General features: G+C 36.3%; 1 protein-coding gene across 4 annotated transcripts in view; it reads right to left on the bottom strand.

Moving 5' to 3' along the window:
• The window catches only part of LRRIQ3 (leucine rich repeats and IQ motif containing 3), a 166,436-nt gene that overhangs the window by 6,058 nt on the left and 135,178 nt on the right, over window positions 1-25,200 (bottom strand). For all 4 annotated transcript variants that reach the window (XM_056814926.1, XM_056814924.1, XM_056814923.1 and 1 more), the window contains one exon: window positions 4,385-5,111. In XM_056814926.1, the coding sequence (XP_056670904.1) occupies window positions 4,385-5,111 (727 nt within the window). The remainder of the gene's footprint in view (window positions 1-4,384; window positions 5,112-25,200) is intronic.

The following is a 25,200-nucleotide window of genomic DNA, read 5'->3' as shown; positions in this document are numbered from 1 at the left end:
GACAACGTTTTTGGAAGTAGGCCCAAAGGACTATAAAACTGTGTATATCCTTTGACTCAATAATATTACTACTAGATTTGATTCTCAAAGAGATGAAAGAAAAAGGAAATGGGGCTATATGTACAAAAATATTTAGATGAGCTCTTTGTGTTGGCAACCCATCTGGAAGTCAAGGCACTTGAAAAGAAACTACTAGGCACTTGGTACTGTCAGAGTCTCATTTATGATTAGAAGCCCCAAACTGGTTCATCTACATATATGGCAAGATCCCAGCATCTCTAAAAACAGACCCCCCCCATCTATGAAGAGAGGAGGGTTCTCTAGGTGCTCCATACTTCTGGAAGGAGAGGCAGACACCTTCAGGGCCTTCTTAGTGAAGGAAGAGAATGTCTAGAACAGGGCAGGGGTGCTTAGATTTCTGATTTCTCTGAATTCCTGCTCCCCTGGTTTTCAACATTAGTTTACATGAGAGGGCACTGGATGTTCCACTGGTGATTCGTAATTGCCTTCAATACCTTCTCAAACTCCTTCTCCCCACCCCCTTTATATTCTCCACTTCAAATGGAAATTTTATGTTGTCCCTTTCATAAGAACACGTGGTTTGAGCTGGAAGGATGGCGTGATTGTAGAACAAGAGGTTGAAATGTCCTCCTTTGAGGTGATCATGTTCAGTCCCTTAAGTCTGTAGATGATAAAACTGAAGACCAAGGAGATCATGACTTCCCTGAGTTCCCACCTGAATAGGAAGAGACTTTAGGAATTTTCATTTAGTCCAACCTTCTCATTTTAAGAGATGAATAGAAGAAAAAGCCTGGAGAGCTCTGGGGACTCAGGGCTAGTGAGTAGTGAGATGTAGTGAGATGAAAGGAAAGAGGCACCATCACATAACAGGAAGTATGATGTCTACAACTATGTTTTAATAATTTGAATCTATGTCCTTTGATTCCTATTCTAGCTCCTTCCTAAACATCTTGCTGCCTTTTCTTTCCTTCTCTTTCATAAACCACAGTTGTTAGAATGCTTGATGCTGAGAATCACAGGAAAGAATTTAGTCCCACAGCTTGGCTAATGATCAAGAGTCAACATCATGTGAATTAATGACATTCCAGGAATCCCTAAATCCTGTTTGCACTAGTGCTATATCTCTGTCCTTGACAATATTTCTAATGAATCAAAACAGCTTATAGAATATTAGGAAAGAAGGTGACCTAATGGGAGAACGAGGGCTTGGTTTTAAGCAGGAGGACCTAGATTCAAAACCTGACGGGGACCTTAAACAAGATATTGGTTCTCTCCAGGTCTCCTCTGTAAAATGAGGTCAGACTAAATGTATTCTTTAGTTCCTTCCACCTTTTAAGTCTATGAAACTCTGATATAGGATACTTCCTATGGTCTTGACAGAGAGATCTAGTTTCCTGTGTGCTTTCAAGGATAAATTTACTGTAACATCAGAGAGATGATTCAACGAACGTCCATTAAAAGGGCTCACTTGACTCTATCCTCTACAGCTTAATGATGACCAGACATTCAATTTGCTGGGATAAAAGCAAAGCTAATTAAATTTCCTTAATGTTAATTTTCATTAGATTTAGATTTTGATACTCTGCACTTGCATTCCTTCCATTTTCAAAAGCCAAATAGTTCATTAAAATGAGCCACAATAGTAACTTTAGCTTGTTCCCAAAGGTTACAAAGATGTAGGAAATTGTGGATTATTATAAAATGAATTTAAGTCTAAAAATAAAGAAAATGCTCTTGTGTTATTGGTTTAAATGGGTTTGTATATTTTTGTAGTAGATTCTAAAGCACTTTTCATACTTAGAGAGAGCACACTTATAATTAAAGTACCACCGTGAATAGTCTCAAGATAGCTTATGAAAAAGAAAAGGCAGATGTTTTCCTTGCTTTTGTCAAAGGGAATCATGTTGAAATGATTCTAACTCATCCTTGCTCTTATTTAAAACTGCTTTTGAGAACACAATAGTTTTTCTAAAAGGCAAAACATTTCAGAATTTAGATTAAATAGAGTAGCTATAATTAAGGATCTGAAAGTATATATATTACAAGCCTCAATTTGCCAGCATTTACATAATGTGACCATTTAAAATCTTAGGATAAAACCTGGTCAAAAGGTTTCTCAACCAATAAAATTTGGATGATCTAAAGCATTAACTTGGTCAAGGTTTTTCAAGGTTTTGTGTTTTTAAGTTTCCACAGTCCTTATCACCATATGAATAGTGGTCAAACACTAAGAAACACACAAATGCCACAAAGCTTTACAATTACAAAAGCAATAGCTCTCTCCTTGAGAAATATAAAATTTAAACAATAGGAAATTCATGTTAATAATATAGACTCGTGATTTCACATTCACTAAATATAATTTCTGGCACATGTTAGGTGCTTCCTAAATGCTTGTTGACTGACTAAAATTATTCAATGAAGAAATAACAGAGAAAGAGAAATGTAATTCCTGACAAAGTTAGAAACTTTGACATGACAATAAAAGGTTTTGTTCTTTTTTTATAAGACAAGTTATAATCAGAATTTTCAAAACTAGATCTTCTCTTCCCAAATCTCCCCAATAGTCCATTTGGCCCCAAGTCTTATAGAGTCTGTTTTATCAGTTTCTCCTGTACTCATTCACTCAGCCCAAGCCAGTTGGACACCATTCGTCAAATGCTAACCCTGAACATTTTTAGTATCCATTGCTTTTGTTCTCTTCCTCAAATAATATTTTTATACTATTGTTTACAAAATATTATTTCCCTTTTCCAAACACTTCAATAGCTTTTCACTGTATAAACCAAAAAAGTTCAAACTCCATCATCTAGTCAATTTATAATCTGATAGGCATGATCTTTCCAAGCTGATCCTTCATTAATTCCTTTAGTAATTTCCTGTTGCAGGAAACCATGAACTGAAAGTCTCCCACTTTCTCTCTAGGTAAAGCAAATCACTTATAACTTAAATTGTGGAAAAGATCTCCTTACACAAAACTTAAATTGATCTCTTTGCCATTGTCTTCCAGTCATTGCTGCTAGTTATGTTCACTGGGACCATATAGAGAATGCCTAAGACCTCTTCTCCTTGAAGACACTATTGTGTTCTCCTGCCTTCAAGGTAAACTCTCCTTCCCACCACCCCCACACCCCAGCTCAAACCTTCCCAATTTCTTCCATTTGTATTGTGGCATAGAATCAAGATCCTTCATCTTTCAGTTCCTCTCCTCTGCAAGTCCCTACAATTTATCCATCAGCTATTTAAAATAAGGTTAGCTGAACTGAATGTAGAATTCCATCTGTGGCTCTCTTAGACCAGAGTAGGAGATTCATTCTCTCCTAATGGAGCTTCTGGCCATGTGCTTCCTTTGCTGTTACATCAATATTTCCTTAAAAGGAACTCACGTCAACAAAGCACCTCCTCTACCATCTTGAATAGTGTTCAAGCTCTTTGCTCCATCTGAAAGACTTTCCTTTCCCACTATATTCCCAATCCCAATTTGCCTTTAATTCCGAGCTCAAATTCCTTGTCCTCAGAAACATATTTATTTTGTGAGCTCTTCCTCCTCTTACATATACATAATTATAACCCTACGTTCATAATCCCTAAATAACACGGCAACATATATAGCATATAAAAGCATTTCCTTTTTAGAAAGGATAAGATACAATCATGATGATGATAAAAATTAATTTTAAAGAAGGAAGTTATACAGAATCACTTGGAACTCATAAGGTATAATACAATGTTTGTGTCCAACCTTTCATGGTGTCCCAAAAGTCAGGGAGCACTTTTAAGCTTTCTAGCTTTAGGAGTTGTTTTTATGAGGCTTAAAATTGCACCAAGACTATCAGGACACCTTGTGTGTGTGTGTGTGTATGTGTATGTGATATACATAGATGCATGGGAATGTAGGGAATGTGTGTCGATGTATACATTATGTGTGCATGCGAGATATGAGTGATTGTGTTTGTGTTTTATATAAGATAGACTTTGAGAGATGGAAGGAAAATAGAAGAGACTGATGTACTCTGGTCCAAGGAGTCACAAAGAGTCCAACACAACTGAGCAACTAAACCACAACAACAATAATATGTTTCTATATCTCCATCTATATGGTACCATTTCTCATTTAGGGACTTCAAAGGAAGTGAAAAACGCCTTAATAATGGGTGATGATGATGATGATGATAACCAGAATTAGCATCATGCTTTAACATTTGCAAAGGCATATTCCATACACTAAATTACTCAATGAAATATCAGTACCATTACTTATTACATAACAATTCAGGGGGAGTTGAAGAAATCAATCTCTAGAAAGTATTGCTCCTCCCCGCCTCATAGATAGAGTCCGTGGTGGTAGCAAAAGTAGACCTACCTCCCTTTCTTCATTCTTTTAACTAAAGTCTTTCGATATTTTTCAGTTTCCCTCATTTTATTCACAAATTCCTTTTTGTCATTCATGACATCTTGTCTCTTCTTGAATCTGTCAAACTGAAATAGTTCCTTTGTCAGTGTGCAATGCTGATTGCAGATCTCTTCCACCAACATACGGTCTTCTGTTCTCTGTTGTCTCTCTTCTAGAAATTTAGTTTTCCTTTCGTGGAATTCTTTCATTACTCTTGTTTTGTTTGCTTGAAAATTTTCCAAATGTTCATTAATTTTCTTGCTTTCTTCTTCATTCCTTTTTTTAACTGAGAGTATTCTCTCTTGAATATAGTCCCGCACACTTTGATTTGTAATTTCATCGGTAAGATGGATCATGGCAATAAGTGCAATTTTTTCTTGTTGGTTTCGCTTCTGCTCCTTTTTTAGATACTGTCTATCAACACTAAGAAGTGGCCCAAAGTCCACAGTGCAAAGGGGTCTAGCAGGCTTCTTCTTCTCAACCCTTTCTAAGTAAGGAATGATTTGAACTTCGGGTTTCTCAACTAAATGACATAATCGGAAAGTTGGACGATGGTAAGTTTCCGGTTTTATCTCTTTAAGTTTTGGAAGTAACAGACTAGGGGATGTTAGATGCATACGAGCTTTCATCACTGGCATGCTAAAACTGAAGTCCATTTCTTGATAATCAATCTTTTCTTCTGCTGGTATCTTAGAAACTACAGAACAGAAAAAAAAATAAATCCGAGTTTATATGAAGATATAGAGAGATATAGATATTAGACATTAGTCAATTGAAAGCAGGCATCTTTTTTGGTTTTAATGAATTCCTCACAATAGCTTTGAGTCACACTAAGGAAAAAACCCTCATTAATTCCTAAATAAATTGAAGAATTAGGCAATAATAAAGTCAATTTTTTTTTCTTTTTCTCCTATGGAAGAAACATGGACCTGATTGGAAGATACTTGTTTAATGATGTCAATTCAACCACTTTCAAATGCCTGTTTTGATTTTTTCCTCAGAGATATATTTGCTAATATGATGTGTTACTGTGGGAGACATGGAAAATACACACATGCACATATACATATATGTACATGTATAGTCAATAAGAAACCATTTTTAAGCATCTTTTATGTGCCAGACATTATATTAACTGCTGGCATTACGTGTGTGTGTGAAAGTATTTATATATATATATATATATATATGTATATATATATGTATATATATATGCTTATACCCAAGATGCATATATAGCTATTACATATTATATAAAATTTATAGAGACATAGAGATCTTACATATGCATATTGCTATATAAATATCTAGGATATATTGGTAACTATTTCTAGAGAGAGGGAGTGAGATCTAATAATATCTAAATCTAGAACTAAATATCTATAGATATCTACATATAGTTTGCTTATAAAACCCCAGACATCTTAGAACATTGTTTTATCATTATCATTTCCCCCCCCACAATTAGTAGTTATTCCTCAGCCTTTTTTTTTCCTTTGGTTCATCCGTTGTTTAGCTCTTCATTTGTATGTCTTTTGTTTATTGTCTGTGAAACAATGTTTTATTTTCTATCCAATCCATCACTCCTTTTTCTTTTGTTGAATATTGCAATACACTCACACTTAAAGTTACAAGACTTAGAGTGATATTTTGCTTCATTATATCATACAGCAATGCTATGCTTATTCAATTACATTAGCTTAATTCTTTCTTTAAGGTGATCCTATTCCCATTGGTCACTTTCCCTTCACTCTCTCACTCCCCAGCTACTTGTTACCTCTTTCTCTTTAATGTTTTGTTTCTGTTTGGAATTTTGCTAGTAGTTCCTTTACTTTATTGCTTTTATCTGATTATTTATTTCTTTCCCTCTTTTTTCCCTTTCTATTCATTAGATGCTTTAAATTTCATTTCTGTAATGCTTTCCAGAGAGAATTTCTCTCTCTGAGTCTCTGCTGACACTAGATTATCCCTTCTCCATTTTTGGATTCACAGCTCCTATATTTATCTTGTCCATTTCTATTATTTCCATTAATCATGCAATCAAAATTTCTAAGGCATCCATTTTTGGTCCCCTACAGCTAGCAAACAGGTTTTGTTCTCACTTTTAGGAGCCTGCGTTATAGATTCCCTTTTCCACATTTTGCTTGAATAGAGAGAATCAGAGAGGACACAGTAAGAAAGTGAGCAGCTAGGGAAAATCAGGGGGGAAAATATTGAAATTACCAAAGACCCCAAGAAGGAAAAAAAAGACATTAAAGATCAACAAGGAAAAGATTAAGAATAGAGGGAAACTTGGCTTCTAGATATAATAAATGTGTTCAGGTATCTATGGATAAATATTATAAAATAAATTAAAAGAATCCAATACCTGATGATACAAACCTATGGAGTATTAGGGGAACATGGAACTAAAACACACTATGAGTGACTCAAAAGAGAAAGGAGAATTATGAGAACAGAATTTATATCCTGCACAGAAAAAAAAAATAATGGGCTGAAGAGAAAATCTAGAACCTGGGGCAGCAAGTCTCCCAAAAGAAACAAAATGATGAAGAATAATAGCTTGAGAATGTAAATATTCAAAAGTGAAGGACTTGATTTGGAAAAATAAAAGTAAATAACAATAAGGTAGATCAAAATATGTTCACTATGCAAACAAAACAAGTTGATTGAAAGACAGTGTGCATAGAGACAATCAAAGGATTTTAAATATCTAAGAAGAAAATGACAGGAGAATAAATCTCAACATTATGATTTAGGAAATACTTTAGGAATCATCCAGAACTTCTGAACACAAATATCAATTGATAGAATTTATCGATTGCATTCAAAAGAAGGGGGGGAAAGACTGCAAACTCTTAAGACATATAGCACTTAAATTTAGTCTTTTATTTCAGAAACAAGTTCTATACATGATCAGGAAAAATAAAATGAAATACAATGAAACTTGAATAACGCAAGAATATTCCACACCCTTGAGAAAAGATTGTAGAGAATGGAAAAAGGTATTCCAAAGAACAACAGATTTCAGAATGCAGTGCAGGGTAACCAAATAAGCAAATCTAGTTTAAACATAAATGAAGAGACTTCCAGTCAAGATGGTGGCTTAGAGAAAGCTAAAGCTCAGATCTCCGGAAACCTTTCCCTACCGAACTCAAACTATATGCTCCTAGGGCACTGAAATTCAAAACGATCAAGAGCATAGACCCCGGGAATCCTCCTCCTGGACCTGGATCAAAAGGTATGCCCCCCCCAAAAGCCAGAACCCGAGATCACTCGGACCTAAGGGGTAGGCAGAAGGAAGGTCCCAGGACCCATCCCCCCCAACCCAGAGTACTGAGTCCAAGGCAGCAGAGGGAACCTCAGAGCCTCAGGGCTGGCTATTCTGAAGGCCTCTTCCTGAAAACAACCTGACTCAGACGAGGGGGCACCCAACACAGACAGCAGGGAAACAGAGAGTGATGGGGGGAGCCTGCAGCCCCCTGGCTGGATCCTTCCATCCGAGTCTCACGGAAGGTCCTTGCCTCAAAGCATATTCAGTTCAACCCAGAGAAAGTTAATACTATCAGGAGCCCTCAGAGCTCCAGGAAGCCACGGCCCCTCCCCCCTCAGAGTGCTGGCTCTTCTGGCCAGCAAAGGCAGTGAAACATCGTGCCGAGCCAGGCTCAGAGCGTGGAAGTAAGGCAATGGAGAAGCATAGGGAAGGAACTGAGGAGGGAAGTAACATGGAAACACCAGCAATTCCTGCCTTCCCCTGAAAGACAGAACAACAACTGCATAGAACGGACAATCTACCTGGGGCTAAAACCTCTGAACACCAGACAGAGATAAGAAAAGCTAGTCCTCCCCACTCAGATAGAGATGGCAAACTCCACAGAAGCACAAAAGCCCCAAAATTCCAAGAAAAACAAGAAGGGGGTGACTTTGGACACATTTTATGGAGCAAAAATACAAAATGCAGAGGAGATAGAAGAGGAAACATAAGCAATTGCTCTGAAACCTTCCAAAGGAAACAGAAACTCTCCACAAACCCATGAAGAATTTGATTCAGAAAGGATCAAAAATATGGAAGCCTTCTGGGAGGAAAAGTGGGAAATAATGCAAAAGAAATTCACGCATCTACAAAACCAGTTTGACCAAACTGAAAAGAAAAACCAGGGTTTAAAGGTCAGAAGTAGGCAACTCGAAGACAATGAGCAAGAACTAATAAAGCAAAGCCAAAAGACCAAGAAATTAGAAGAGAACATAAAATATCTCACTAACAAGGTGACAGACTTGGAAAATAGAGGGAGAAGAGACAATTTAAGAATAACTGGACTACCAGAAAAGCCAGAAATAAACAGCAAACTTAACATCGTAATACAAGATATAATCAAAGAAAATTTCCCAGAGATCCTAGAACAAGGGGGCAATATAGGCACTGAAAGAGTTCACAGAACACCCTCTACACTAAATCCCCAAAAGACAACTGCCAGGAATGTAATTGCCAAATTCCAAAACTTTCAAGCAAAAGAAAAAATCCTACAAGAAGCCAGAAAAAGACAATTTAGATACAAAGGAATGCCAATCAGGGTCACACAAGACCTTGCAAGTTCCACTCTGAATGATCGTAAGGCATGGAACATGATTTTCAGAAAGGCAAGAGAGTTGGGTCTTCAACCAAGAATCAGCTATCCAGCAAAACTGATTATATACTTCCAAGGGAAAGTATGGGCATTCAACAAAATACAAGATTTCCAAGTTTTTGCAAAGAAAAGACCAGAGCTCTGTGGAAAGTTCGATAGCAAAAAACAAAGAGCATGGAATACCTGAAAAGGTAAAAATGAAGGAAAGGGAAAAGGAGAAAAATGTTATCTTTTTCTTTTACTCAAACTCTCTTCTATAAGGACTACATTTATATCAATCTATGTATACTAACATGTGGGGAAAATGTAATGTGTAAATAGGGGGAAAAGAAAGACCAAATAGAATAATCTTTCTCACACAAAGATTCACATGGGAAGGGGAGGGGAAGAAAACTCCTATAAGAAGGAGAGGAAGATAGTTTTTACTTAAACTTTACTCTCAGGGAAATCAACTCTGAGAGGGAAAAACATCCAGATCCATTGGGATCTTGAATTCTATCTTACCCAACAAGGGAAGGGAGAAGGGAAAACCAAGGAGGGGAGGGGGGAGGGAGAACAAAAAAGGGAGGGAAGAAGAGGGGGTAGGGGTAGGGAACAAAAAAGGAGGGACTAGAAAGGGAAACATATCAAGGGAGGGGACAAGGGGGACTGATTTAAAGTAAATCACTGGACTAAAAGGTAGAGCTGAAGAAGAAAGGTTAGAATTAGGGAAGGATATCAAAATGCCAGGGAGTCCACCAGTGACAGTCATAACTTTGAATGTGAATGGGATGAACTCACCCATAAAACGTAGATGAATAGCAGAATGGATTAGAATCCAAAACCCTACCATATGTTGTCTTCAAGAAACACACATGAGGCGAGTAGACACCCACAAGGTCAGAATTAAAGGATGGAGTAAGACCTTCTGGGCCTCAACGGACAGAAAGAAGGCAGGAGTGGTAATCATGATATCTGATAAAGCCAAAGCAAAAATAGACCTGATCAAAAGTGATAGGGAAGGTAATTATATTTCGTTAAAAGTGACTTTAGATAATGAGGAAATATCACTAATCAACATGTATGCACCAAATAATATAGCACCCAAATTTCTAATGAAGAAACTAGGAGAACTGAAGGAAGAAATAGACAGTAAAGCCATATTAGTGGGAGACTTAAACCAACCATTATCAAATTTAGATAAATCAAATCAAAAAATAAATAAGAAAGAGGTAAAAGAAGTGAATGAAATCTTAGAAAAATTAGAATTAATAGACATATGGAGAAAAATAAATAGGGATAAAAAGGAATACACCTTCTTCTCAGCACCACATGGCACATTCACAAAGATTGACCATACATTAGGTCACGAAAACATGGCACACAAATGCAGAAAAGTAGAAATGATAAATGCAGCCTTTTCAGATCACAAGGCAATAAAAATAATTATCAGTAATGGTATGTGGAAAACCAAATCAAAAACTAATTGGAAATTAAACAATATGATACGCCAACATCATTTAGTTAGAGAAGAAATCATAGAAACAATTAATAATTTCATCGAGGAAAATGACAATGGCGAGACATCCTTTCAAACCTTTTGGGATACAGCCAAAGCTGTAATCAGAGGTAAATTCATATCCCTGAGTGCATATATTTACAAACTAGGGAGAGCAGAGATCAATCAATTGGAAATACAAATAAAAAAACTTGAAAGCGATCAAATTAACCCCCCCCCCGAAGAAAACCAAACTAGAAATCCTAAAAATTAAGGGAGAAATTAATAAAATCGAAAGTGATAGAACTATTGATTTAATAAATAAGACAAGAAGCTGGTACTTTGAAAAAACAAACAAAATAGACAAACTACTGGTCAATCTAATTTTAAAAAGGAAGGAAGAAAAGCAAATTCACAGCATTAAAGATGAAAAGGGGGACATCACCTCCGATGAAGAGGAAATTAAGGCAATCATTAAAAATTACTTTGCCCAATTATATGGCAATAAATACACCAATTTAGGTGATATGGATGAATATATACAAAAATACAAACTGCCTAGACTAACAGAAGAAGAAATAGAATTCTTAAATAATCCCATATCAGAAAATGAAATCCAACAAGCCATCAAAGAACTTCCTAAGAAAAAATCCCCAGGGCCTGATGGATTCACCAGCGAATTCTATCAAACATCAGAGAACAGTTAATCCCAATACTATACAAACTATTTGACATAATAAGCAAAGAGGGAGTTCTACCAAACTCCTTTTATGACACAAACATGGTACTGATTCCAAAGCCAGGCAGGTCAAAAACAGAGAAAGAAAACTATAGACCAATCTCCCTAATGAATATAGATTGCAAAAATCTTAAATAGGATACTAGCAAAAAGACTCCAGCAAGTGATCAGAAGGATCATTCACCATGATCAAGTGGGATTTATACCAGGGATGCAGGGCTGGTTCAATATTAAGAAAACCATCCACATAATTGACCACATCAATAAGCAAACCAACAAGAACCACATGATTATCTCAATAGATGCAGAAAAAGTCATTGATAAAATACAACACTCATTCCTATTTAAAACTCTAGAAAGCATAGGAATAGAAGGATCGTTCCTAAAAATAATAAATAGTATATATCTAAAACCATAAATTAATATCAACTGCAATGGGGATAAACTAGATGCATTCCCAATAAGATCAGAAGTGAAACAAGGATGCCCATTATCACCTCTACTATTTGACATTGTACTAGAAACACTAGCAGTAGCAATTAGAGAAGAAAAAGAAATTGAAGGCATCAAAATAGGCAAGGAGGAGACCAAGTTATCACTCTTTGCAGATGACATGATGGTCTACTTAAAGAATCCTAGAGATTCAGCCAAAAAACTAATTGAAATAATCAACAACTTTAGCAAATTTGCAGGATACAAAATAAACCCACATAAGTCATCAGCATTTCTATATATCTCCAACACAGCTCAGCAGCAAAAACTAGAAAGAGAAATCCCATTCAAAATCACCTTAGACAAAATAAAATACCTAGGAATCTACCTCCCGAAACAAACACAGGAACTATATGAACACAACTACAAAACACTCTCCACACAACTAAAACTAGACTTGAGCAATTGGAAAAACATTAACTGCTCATGGATAGGATGAGCCAATATAATAAAAATGACCATCCTACCCAAACTTATTTATCTATTTAGTGCCATACCCATTGAACTCCCCAAAAATTTCTTTACTGATTTAGAAAAAAACATAACAAAGTTCATTTGGAATAACAAAAGATCAAGGATATCCAGGGAAATAATGGAAAAAAAAACACAAATGATGGGGGCCTTGCAGTCCCAGACCTTAAACTATACTATAAAGCAGCAGTCATCAAAACAATTTGGTACTGGCTAAGAGACAGAAAGGAGGATCAGTGGAATAGACTGGGGGCAAGCGACCTCAGCAAGACAGTTACGATAAACCCAAAGATCCCAGCTTTTGGGACAAAAATCCACTATTCAATAAAAACTGCTGGGAAAATTGGAAGACAGTGTGGGAGAGATTAGGATTAGATCAACACCTCACACCCTACACCAAGATAAATTCAAAATGGGTGAGTGACTTAAACATAAAGAAGGAAACCATAAGTAAATTGGGTAAACACAGAATAGTATACATGTCAGACCTTTGGGAGGGGAAAGACTTTAAAACCAAGCAAGACATAGAAAGAATCACAAAATGTAAAATAAATAATTTTGCCTACATCAAATTAAAAAGCTTTTGTACAAACAAAACCAATGTACCTAAAATCAGAAGGGAAACAACAAATTGGGGAAAAAATCTTCATCGAAACCTCTGACAAAAGTTTAATTACTCAAATTTATAAAGAGCTAAATCAATTGTACAAAAAACTGAGCCATTCTCCAATTGATAAATGGGCAAGGGACATGGATAGGCAGTTCTCAGCCAAAGAAATCAAAACTATTAATAAACACATGAAGAAGTGTTCTAAATCTCTTATAATCAGAGAGATGCAAATCAAAACAACTCTGAGGTATCACCTCACACCTAGCAGATTGGCTAACATGACAGCAAAGGAAAGTAATGAATGCTGGAGGGGATGTGGCAAAGTAGGGACATTAATTCATTGCTGGTGGAGTTGTGAACTGATCCAACCATTCTGGAGGGCAATTTGGAACTATGCCCAAAGGGTGATAGAAGACTGTCTGCCCTTTGATCCAGTCATAGCACTGCTGGGTTTGTACCCCCAAAGAGATAATAAGGAAAAAGACTTGTACAAGAATATTCATAGCTGCACTCTTTGTGGTGGCCAAAAATTGGAAAATGAGGGGCTGCCCTTCCATTGGGGAATGGCTGAACACATTGTGGTATCTGATGGTGATGGAATACTATTGTGCTCAAAGGAATAATAAAGTGGAGGAATTCCATGAAGACTGGAACAACCTCCAGGAAGTGATGCAGAGTGAGAGGAGCAGAACCAGGAGAACATTGTACACAGAGACTAATTCACTGTGGTATGATCGAACGTAATGGACTTCTCCATTAGTGGCAGAGTAATGTCCCTGAACAATCTGCAGGGATCTAGGAGAAAAAACACCGAGGAAAAGCAACTGCCTGACTATAGTGGTTGAGGGGACATGACAGAGGAGAGACTCTAAACGAACACTCTAATGCAAATATTAACAACATGGCAATGGGTTCGAATCAAGAACACATGTGATGCCCAGTGGAATCATGCGTCGGCTATGGGGAGTGGGGGGGAGGAAAAGAAAATGATCTTTGTCTTTAATGAATACTGCTTGGAAATGATCAAATAAAATATTATAAAATTAAAAACATAAATGAAGAAAAGATAGGTGTTAAATAATACAGAGGCACTTGAAATATTTTTAGAAAGAAAGTGAGAACTGAAAAGATTAATTATTTGCTTATTCTGAGAAAACAGAAAGTAGAAGTGAGTGAATGAATGCAGCAGCCAAAGACAGCCACAGCAACAAAATGAGAGCAGAGAAACCTGTAAGCACCTTCTTTTTAAATTGGCATAAAGAGATGGAGTGAAGGTGGAAGTGTGGTAGAGGTGAGAAGTGCAGCTGAGGAGGTCCCAACATGGGTCTGGATCATAAGGGATTAATGTTTTCTCATCGAATACATTAGAACATGTTTATTTGTAAAATAAGCTGGAGAAGGAAATGGCAAACCATTCCAGTATCTTTGCTGAGAAAACCCCAAATGGTGTTAGAAAGAGTTAGGCACAATTCAAAGCAATTGAACAACATCATTAGAACATGAGAGAGCATATGAAGGGGGGAAAGGATCAAGGAGGTAGAAGGAATATATGATATGCTCGGGTCAAAGTGAAGGCTAGTCATGAGGGGAAAGTGGTTCTTGTGATCTCAGATGACTATAGGATAGACGGGTGAGGAGAAATGAAGGAAAACGGGAAAAGGAGGGAAAGGAAGAGGCCTTGTTTTGTTGGTCAGGGAATTCCATTGAAGAATTCTACAGATGAAAAGAAATGATCTGTGAAGGAAAATAGGGAACTTGTTGTAGGAAAAGTCTGGGGGATTTATTTTGTAAACACCCACTCATCCTAATTTGGGATAGGGGTTGCTAGAACTCCTAGGGAGCAATTGCCACGTAAGAGCCTTGGAGAACATAATCCAATGAGTCTATTTTGAGACAAATGAACCTTTTAAAGGTGAGTTAAAGAGGGTGTAGAGCATTTCAGATACTAGCTGTGTTAACTGAGCAAATCGTTTTACCTCGTTTGCCTTAGTTTCCTCATGTATAAAAAGAGTTGGAGAAGGAAATGACAAATCACTCCAATATCTTTACCAAGAAAACTTTAAATGGGGTCATATTAAATTGGGCACAACTAAAAATCAACTGAACAACAACACAAGGAAAGAGGTAACTAACAAAGGAGAAGAGGTATTGGGCCTGAGGGAAAGTATGTCAGTTGGAAGAGGGTGACCTTAAAAAAAGGATAAGATAAAGTAACTAATGGAATATAGAATGGTGTTTGTAGAATAAGAGAGGAAAATCATAACCTAATAAAACAATATTTAAGATGGGAGAAAATAAGAATCTAATTCACATAACCATGAATGTAAAAGAATTTAAAAATCCAATAAAATGGGGAAAATAACATGTTGGATAAGAAAATAAAACCCTAAAATCTATAGCTTATGCTTTAAAATCCTATTCAAAGGAAAAAATGGTTGAGGGCATGTAACAACAACCAAAACAACCAAAACAGTCAAAACAACAAACTGTGCATCAAGTAAATCAAAAAAGTAGGAGTTGAAATCAGGCTATCTGTGAGAGGAAAAGCAAGAACGTCCTTAAAAGGAAAAACCAGGAATGTATGTTCTTCTGGAAATAATAAAAGAAAATAAACTAATATCAGCAAAAAAAAACTTTAGATTCCAAAATCCTTAGCATTTAAATTGATATATGAAACATTATCTGAATTATAAGAAAACAGAGAGAGCAACACAATAATTACAGGAAACATTGATATACTTTTATTTTTGAAGAAGTTTTAACAGAAAGATAAACAAAAGGAAAATATGGAACTGATCAAATTCCTGGAGAAACTAGAGTTGACTTACAGGACCAATATTCTAAATGGGACTATAAAGGAAAATACATATTCCTTAGTACCATTCCTTAGGGAATGCTTACAAAATTGACTATGTACTAGATAGAGATAGATCACAAAAAAATGTTAAAAGGCAAAAATTATATGTAGATATATACAAATATTTAGATCTATTATAGGTTTGTGAATGTTTATTTATAAGGATATATCCATATGCAGAGTGTTGTGTGTATATATATATATATATATATGCATGTATGTGTATCTTTTACAAACCATAACACAATAAAAATATTATCATTAATTCAGAGACCACAAAAAAGATATAGATTTTAAATGAGGACTAGGCAATGAAATCCTAAATCAGGAGTTGATCAAAGAACAAATCCTATAAAGTAATTATAGCTATATAAATGAAAATGATGAAGAAAATAATTATGAAACTAAATACCAAGATTTTGAGGGTAATGCTGAAGCAGTCCTGAGGGGAAAATGTATATCCCTACAAATACTTTCGTCCCTTGCTATATCACGGTTCACTTACTGTAGCTTCACTGTATCATGGGTTTTTTTTTAAATATATATCTAGGGGGATGCTGGGTATCTCAGTGGATTGAGAGCTAGGCCTAGAGATGGGAGGTCCTGTGTTCAAATCTCAAACACTTCCCAGCTGTGTGACCCTGGGTGAGTCACTCGACCCCCATTGCCTAGCCCTTACCACTCTTCTGCCTTGGAGCCAATACAAAGTATTGATTCCAAGACGGAAGGTGAGGGTTTAAAAAAAAAAGAATATATATATTCTTTTTTTAATAATAATAATTCTATATTGATATAATAATATTCTATATATAATATAATATAATATAATAATATTCTATATTTTAAAAATAATTCTATATTGTGGAGTTTTCACTATATTTCAGGATTTTGTAGATTAATACCATATTATGTACAATGGAAACGCAGTCCGCCATTACCACTTGTGCAAGTTTGTCAACATGAGATGACACACAGTACACTAGTGGCTGATGGAATGAAAGGCAACCAGCCCTAGCACTGTGTTCCGTATCCTAAGTGCTGATTGGCTCAATGACTGTAGCATCAGTCTGTTTGCTCCCTTGCTCTGTGCCTATATGTTCAGAAAGTGTTTAAGAGCATAGGAAGTGTTTATAAGGTGGGGAAGTTTTATAGGAGAGTGGGGAGGGTTTGTAAAGCCTTAAAATACATATAAGCAATAAAATAATGTAACACTGCTCCTTCACAGATTTTCACCCATTGTAGAGGTCTCTGGACCATTACTCCAGTGATAAGTGAGGGATCACTGTATACATTAACAAAATGGGAAAAGAGAACATTAAATAACTCAATGTACCTTAAAATTAGAAAGTCAACAAATAAACCTAAATTAGTACAAATGAGGAGATATAAAAAATAGAGGAAAATGAAAAAGGCTGGAAATTTAAAAAAATTATAAACAAAACTAAAATCTGGTTCCTTAAAAAGACTAACAAATTATAAACTCTGCATTAGAAAGGGTGTAGAAAATCAAATCAATAAAATAGAAATGGACAAGGTGAAATCAAATAAAACCAGTAATAATAAAAAGAATAAAAGCACATTGTGTATTTACATGACAAAAAACCTGAGAACACCAAAGAAATAGACAAATATCTTCTAAAATATACAAAATACTCAAACTACCTGAAACCAGATAAGGGTTTTAAATCATCTAATCTCAGAAAAGGAACTAGATCTAACTGTGAAGGAACTATCAAAGGAAGAAAAAAAAATCCTTCACAAATTACTCTCAAAAACTGAAAAAGAAATCTCCCTGGCAGAATACTTTTATAATGCTTTTATAGCAGGTAAACTAGGAAAAGATAAAGCACAGAAGGAAAACTAGAGGCCGATGCCATCCATGAATGTTGACTCAAACATTTTAAGCACAACTATCAGATTTATTCAAGAAATGATTCATTATGGTCACATGGAATTTATACCAAGGATGCAAGGAATGTTCAACCCTACCAAAAGAATTAATATAATTAATAATATTTAAAATACATATTCAAAACCAAATGGCCATCTGAATAGATACAGAAAATATTTTCAACAAAGTATACTGTATGCTTAAAATCTTACAAAGTATATGCCTAGAGTTCATCAAGAGAAACCAGTGGCTATCTCCTTTCCTGTGAATTAAACTCCAGCTGGGTCATTTATAGTCCAAAGGGCATCCAACATAAGATGATCATCAAAGATTCTCATATTTCCATATCACATTTTTGTATTGATCTTCTGTCATCTGCCCCCCTGTGCTTCTTGTGTATGTATATCTACAAAACCTTAGCTATCTGTCACAATGGTCTCTTTAGATAGCTCCTTTGAGGTAGAAAGCTCAACTGGAAAACAATGGCAATGATCCAGATTTGATGCAATAATAGTCTGAACCAAGGCAGCAACTATGTAAGTGAAGGTCAAAATGACAAAATTGGGCTAGAGATTGGGTATGTGGGGTCAGGATCAAAGAGTTGGGGGTGATACGGCTGCAAATCTGGGTGAGGGGAAGGATGAGAGCATCCTCAAAAGAAATAGGAAAGTTGGGATGAGGGAGAGAGAAAATAGTGAGCTCCCTTTTAGACATGTTTAAATTTGAAATTCCTGGGAGATATCTATTTCAAAATGTCAAAGAGGCAGTTGTGAATGTGAATCCTGAGCTCAGGAGAGAGATTAGGGCCGGCTATCTAGACTGAAAATCATCTGAGGTCTTCATCTCCAATTATGGGACTGTGTGAACATGGGCTTCTTGCCCAGTCTCTTTACAAACTGACTGTTCAGTCTCTGCCATCCAATGCAGTGAGTTCAAAAGATCCTTGAACAAAGATCCTAGGAGTAGAACAGACTCTTTTTATTAGACTAGCCTTTAAGATAGTAACCTACCCACTCACCGATGTCTACATACTAATTGTTTCCCAAAACATAGTTGGAGCTGGCACTTGCATCCCCTGTTGTGAGATCCTACGTCACTCTTTCTTTGTAGACCCCTCATCCCCTACAGGTGCCTTGCCTAACAGAATCTGCTGAGATGGCATGAGGACACTACTAATATTTTCTCCATCCACTTCTGCTTTAGAGTTTTAAAACTCACTTTGACCCACGGGGCAACCAGCTTCTCAGTAAGTGATGTATTAACTTCTACTGCTTTCTGCACATTTCTAGGTTACATGATTGATGGGGACTGTCTGCCACTTCTCTAGTAATTGAGAATCCAAGACCTCTGGGGAATTCTGGTTAATTAGGCTATGAATTCAGGGCTTTCCAGGACTGTGAACACTGGTGTAAAAGACTGATGAACAACCTCTGCTCCTGTATATTCACTCACTAAGCCTTACTTCATTTGATAATTGTAGATCTCGTAGAGACTTTCCCTACTGTTCTTAATTTGAACCTAAACTCGGCTCGGCTCATGCATTAGACAAATATAGTTCACTGGGCCAAAAGAAGGTTCCTTGAAGATTGACATCTCCCCATAGCAGTGCTATGTCCCTGCTGTATGACTTCTGAGGTGTATCAGGACCCTGTTGTTGTTCAGCCATTTATAAGCTGAATAGAGCTAGATCTCCTGAAGACTGCTGTAGCTTTCCATGGGGCATCTGTGCTAATAAACTTTAGGCTGATGATTCAAGCTGTAATCCATTTATTGCTACCACATAGTATAATTACTGACAATGCCATAAATTTATCATAATGTGGGCTCCAGTGGATAATGGTATTTATTGCTAACATTAGTAACTTATACTTAAGTTATTTATATATACAGATGTATATATATATATATATATATATGTATATAATCTCATTGGATCTTACCAAAAAACATGAGAAATGGTGATGATTAGTCTTCCCATCATACATGATGCATACACTGAATCTCAGAGAAGTTGGGATATAGTCATAGTCATAGCTGATAAGGCCAGAGGCAAGATTTTACCTAGTTCTTATGTCTATGACACTTTCATGCATTCTCTACATCTTTCTTAGTCAAAGAAAATCACAGGATTGGAGAGCTGGTGAGAACTGAGATAATGTATGAGTAAATCTAATTCCCTTCCACTTTTGCCCTTTTAGTTCATGGTGCCTATGCTAGGAATGAAATTTTTTTTTTCATTTCCTGGATACAGCAAGAGTAACGAACAGAAAAGAGACTTTTTAGTCTGGATATTTTAGAAATACAAATGTAGCTAGATGGCACAGTAGAATGTTGGGTCTGGAATCAGGAAGACTTCTCTTTCTAAATTCCAATCCAGCCTGAGAAACTTACTAGCTCTGTGACCTTAGGCAAGTCACTTAACTCTGTTTGATTCAGTTTCCTTAGATTGAAAACTATTATGTGCAATGTCTGAAGCCAGATTTAAACTCAGGTCTTTCAGACTCTGAGAACACCACTCTCTACTCCGAAACGACTATTACATTGAAAAGTGGAGTGGAAGTGAAAGTGTGGGGAGAGCCAGAACTGATTTATGAAGATTATTGAGAGCTAAGTGGAAACTAAGGCATTAACACAATAATTCAAATGTGAGTTGATGAAGGACTAAAACAAGTTGGTAGTGTTGGAAGAGAGAATAGAGGAAATATAAGAGGTGTTCAAAGTTAGATCATATGGGAGTTGATAGTTGATTGGTTATGAGATGTGTAATTGAAGAGTCAAGTATGACACCTAAATTTCAGATCTGGGTGACTAGGATGATGGTGATGCCCTCCACAGAAATACAAAATGTTAGAAGAGGAGAGAACTTAGGAAGCAAGATACTGAACTCAGTTTTGAACATGTTGAGTTTTGGAAGAGTAGAGGACATCCTGTTCAAGATGTCTTATTGATTGTTGGGGATGACAGACTGGAGGTCAGTAAAGGACTTGATAAATTGATCTGAGAAATATAAGCATAATAATAATAGAGAGAAGATAACTGATTCTACAGGAGATGATGATATCTGGAACCAAAACATTAGAAAGGGGGGAGATATTAAGATCCAGGATAGAGTTCTGAAGAATACCATTCTGATGAAGATACAGTAAAAAAAGACTGAGAATGAATAATCAGATAATCAAGAGGAGAGAGAACCAGAAGAGAGTTGTGCCATGAAAAAAAAAACGGAAAAAAGATGACATCAGGAGAATAGAATTGACAGTGTCAAAGGATTCAAAGATGTCAATAAAAGTAAGGATTTTAAAGCTCATTAAATCTAGCAATTAAGAGATCATTAATATTGTTGCAAAAGGAAGATCCAATTCAACATTGAGGATGAAAATCAAACCAAAGAGTTAAAGAGAGAATGAGCTGAATGGAAGTGGAAGTACAGAACGTAATGGCCAGTTAAGGAGTTTGGCCATGAAAGGAAGAAGAGCTAATATAAGACAGTAATTAGTGTGGATGAATGAATCAAAGGAGGACTTTTTGAGGATTTGAAAAACAGGCTTGTTTTTAAATTGTTGAGAAGCAGCCTCTAGACAAAGGATGGCTGAAGACTGGTAAGAGTGGAGATATTGGAGGGACAAATCTGCCAAAAAAGAAAGGATGGATTGAGGTTACTTGGTCTTGTATAGTTTTGCCTTAGCAAGGAGAAGAGCTTATTCATATGAGACAGGAGTGAAAAAGGAGAGAGTAGCAGAAGGCATCTAAGGGATACTGAAACACAGAAGGGTGGATATGATAGAGCTCTCAGCAAAAGGTCTTATGTTTTTTCAATGAGATCTAGCACAAGTTGCTCAGCTGAAAGGGTCAGAGGAAGGTGAGTTATAGGAGCTTCAAGGAGGAATGAAAAGTTTGGAAAAGCCTCTGTGGTGAGTGTCTTGGCAATGCCTTGTAGCAGAAAGGGCTAAGGTGAGTTTATCCTATAGTGGACCCAATTTGTAATGAACCCAACCATCAGGCTTCTGCATTTTTCTCTAGCTTAATTCCACATCTATGTCATTGCTGTCCTTTTTTCTTGAAGAAGATCAAAATGACATCACAATGTTGGAGTCAATGTACAGTGGATCTCACTGTGACTGATGAAACCAATATGAATTTAGAAGTCTATTTAGCAGATCTAGCACAAATAGTCCATTGAGGAGGGAGATATCTTTATATATGAGCATCTCATGTTACTTTGGAGCTACTGCAATTCTGTTTTGTTCATATTACATAGCACTTTCTTTGATGCAGACACACCATGTTGGACAGTCCTGTGCCAGTGTCTCCCATGTCTTCCATTCAATACCAAAATTCTTCAGAGAGATCTGGAGGAAAAAAAAAAACTATGTATGACATTTCAAAGGCAAGAGAAGATAAGGCAAGAAGGGTAATCTTGGTTTTGTCACTGAGCCCAGTGCCTACCACATAGTAGGCATTTGACAAATGCTACTAGATTGACTGATGATAAGAAAGAGGACACAGAAAAATGTAGAATTGAATTTTTCACCAAGGGATTAAGACAAGGAAAAAAGAAGGAAGCCAGGATAGACAAAAGTAGAGAGACTGAAAATCCTAGTAAGGCAAATGATTTAATATCATGCATAAGGCAGATGGAGAGGTGGAATAATGACAGATTTTAATCAGAGGAAGTCTAGAGCTCCTGAACATGGAGGTTGATATTTCTGGGTTTGCTTGATGTTAATAGAGGAGTGGGTCATATGATTACACTGAAGAAATGGCACATTAAAGAATTTGAAGGAATATAAGAAGTTCCTAGAACAATGGCAGGAATTTAGGTGGAGAGAAAGACTATGAACCAGGTACAATATTTTTGTTATATTATTTCCCAATTGCATACATGCCTACATACATAAATAATTTTTAGCATTTGCTTTCTGACATTATGCAATCAAACTCTCCCTTCCTCCATAAGGTAGCAAGCTATCTGATAAGTGTGCTCTCATGCAATACATATTTTATATTCCTTATTTTGTGGAAGAAGACACATATAGCCCATTCAAGAAAAAAGAAACTCATGAAGGAAATAAAGTGATAATAGTATATTTCAGTTTGTATTCACTCTCCATTGGTTCTTTCCATGGTAGTGGATAGCCTTTCTCATCCTGAGTCTCTTGGGGTTGTCTTGTGTCCTTGCATTGTTGATAATAATCATGTCATTTATAAATGGTCATCATATCATAGTAATTCCAATTCTTTGTCACCACAAAAACAGCTACTATAAACATATTTGGACATATAGGTCCTTTTCCCCTTTCTTTTGTCTTTTGGGAATATAGACCTAGTAGTGGTATTTCTGGATTGAAGGGTATAACCAGTTTTATGGTCCTCTGGACAAGGTTCCAAGTTGCTCTCTGAAATATTTGCATCAATTCACAACTTCACCAACAATGTATTGTTAGTGTTCCAGTTTTCCCACATCTCCTACAACATCTTTTTCATTTTCCTATATTGCCATATTAGTCAATCTGATAAGTATGAAGTGGTACCTCAGAGTTGATTTAATTTGCACTTCTCTAATCAGTGATTTGGAGCATTTTTTAAAAATGTGGTTATAGTTTTGATTTCTTCATCTGAGAACTAACTGTTCATATATTTTGGCCAACAATCAATTGGGGAATGACTTGTGTTCTAATCAATTTGACTCAGTTCTCTGTATATTTCAGAGATGATATCTTGGTAAATGATCTTTGCTACAATTTTTTCCACCTGTTTTCCTTCCAATCTTGATTTCATTAGTTTTGTTTGTGTAAAACTTTTTGAATTTATTGTAATCAAAATTATCCATTTTACAGCTTGTTGTATTCTCTGTCTTGTTTGGTTGTAAATTCTTTATGGCTTGCAAGTAAATTATTCCATAGGCACAACATTTCTTAAGGAGAGGGGATTGTCAAGGAGGCCATTAGATATCAACCATCAGAATCTTGATTATATGATAAATATTAATTGACTAAATATTAAAGGAGGAATGGTTACTGGGTGATAGTGGTAGAGGAAGAACTTGGAAATAGAAGTGGGAACTATGAGATATTTCAACTTTCCTATCACAGCTAATGAGCCCTGGGAGTTATGACCTAAAGTTCAAGCAATGCCACAAAGGGTGACCTGGGAAGCTATTACACCGGAAGGGACCCAGGCTTCAGTGAGTTCAAGAGGATGGAAAAAGTAAGAAAGGGGAAGGCTTTTTTGTTATCTGTGTGCAGCTTTAGAATAGAGGAGGAGGATGGAGGGGAATGCAAATAAAGGAATGATCACCTAAGAATGAATGATGTGTTTAAACAATGCTTTGAGTGTTCAGGTGCAACCCTACAACTAATGGCAACCTGAACTCATTCCTAAAAGATTAACATTTTCCCTCCTTGGTAATACTAGGGTCACTCTCAATGGAATGCCTGGGGTAGAAAAGCTAGAATAGTCCCCTTCTTTCTTGGCAGGCAGTTTCCTCTCATGAATGCCCTCCTGATTGTCAATCACCTTCTGAACCAGTGACCCCCAGAATTCAACACAATAGTACAGAGGAGGTGTGATGGAGGAATGCACTACCATGGCTATTGCTGCTTATTCCTAGAAATCTGTCAGTCTTCAGGCTTTGTAATACTTTCTTCATCAAAATGCTTGAATACCCAACCTGTAGCCCCTCAACAGAGCATCCTTGATCACAATCAAGTCCCTATCCCTGACCGAAGTCCTTACTATTTCAAGATGCAATAGATAGTGGTAGTGAACCGTAGTTGTTTCTGAAATAGCAGCAAAATAAATGGAAATATCTGGTGATGAAAAAGAGCTTATCATTTCAATAATGCTTTGTCATTCAATAGTATAATTGTCATGAAATAGCTGTTTTCATTATGAAGAATTTCAGGGAGGTATATCTTTTTTATCAGTTATAGGATAGAAGAAAAATTTTAAAAACATTTCAACAGGCCCTTGTATTTCATAAATGGATGGATGGATGGATGGATGGATGGATGGATGGATGGATGGATGGATGGATGAACAAATGGATGTACCAATTATTTAAATGATTAGTTTTGGGAAAGTACTTGCAAAGTGATAAGATACAAATGCAAGCTATCTAGAGGATCCCTTTAAATAGGAAAAGACAGCACCTAGGAGGGAAGAAGAGAGGAGAGTTTTAGATTGGAAAAATAAAGAGGAATGGTGATTAGAACCAAAGAATAATTGTTTTGAGTCTTTCTTAGTAATGGTAGGACTGGCTTAACTACTATTCTCTGAGCTATACCTGAAAGAAAGAAACAAACCTTTAAGTCCCTACTATATGAAGTGATAAATAATTCTAATGAGAGGGGAGGGAAGCAAGTCTTAAGCTCCTACTATGTGCCAAATTCAGACTAAGCGCTTTATGAGAATTATCTCATTTTGTCTTCACAACAACCATGAGAGGGAGGTGCTATTCTTATCACCATTTTTTAGTTCAGGAAACTGAGGCAGATCAAGGTTAAGTGGCATTGCTAAGACATAGTATGTGTCTAAAGATGTATTTAAACTCGAGGGTTTTTTTTTTGAAAATTTTATTTAGTCAATTTAGAACATTATAACTTGGTTACAAGAATCATGTTCT

Source organism: Monodelphis domestica, chromosome 2 (assembly GCF_027887165.1).
Source record: "Monodelphis domestica isolate mMonDom1 chromosome 2, mMonDom1.pri, whole genome shotgun sequence".
Classification (NCBI taxonomy): Eukaryota; Metazoa; Chordata; class Mammalia; order Didelphimorphia; family Didelphidae; genus Monodelphis; species Monodelphis domestica.
The sequence above is the reverse complement of the archived record's forward strand: the minus strand, read 5'-3'. Positions and strand labels throughout refer to the sequence as shown.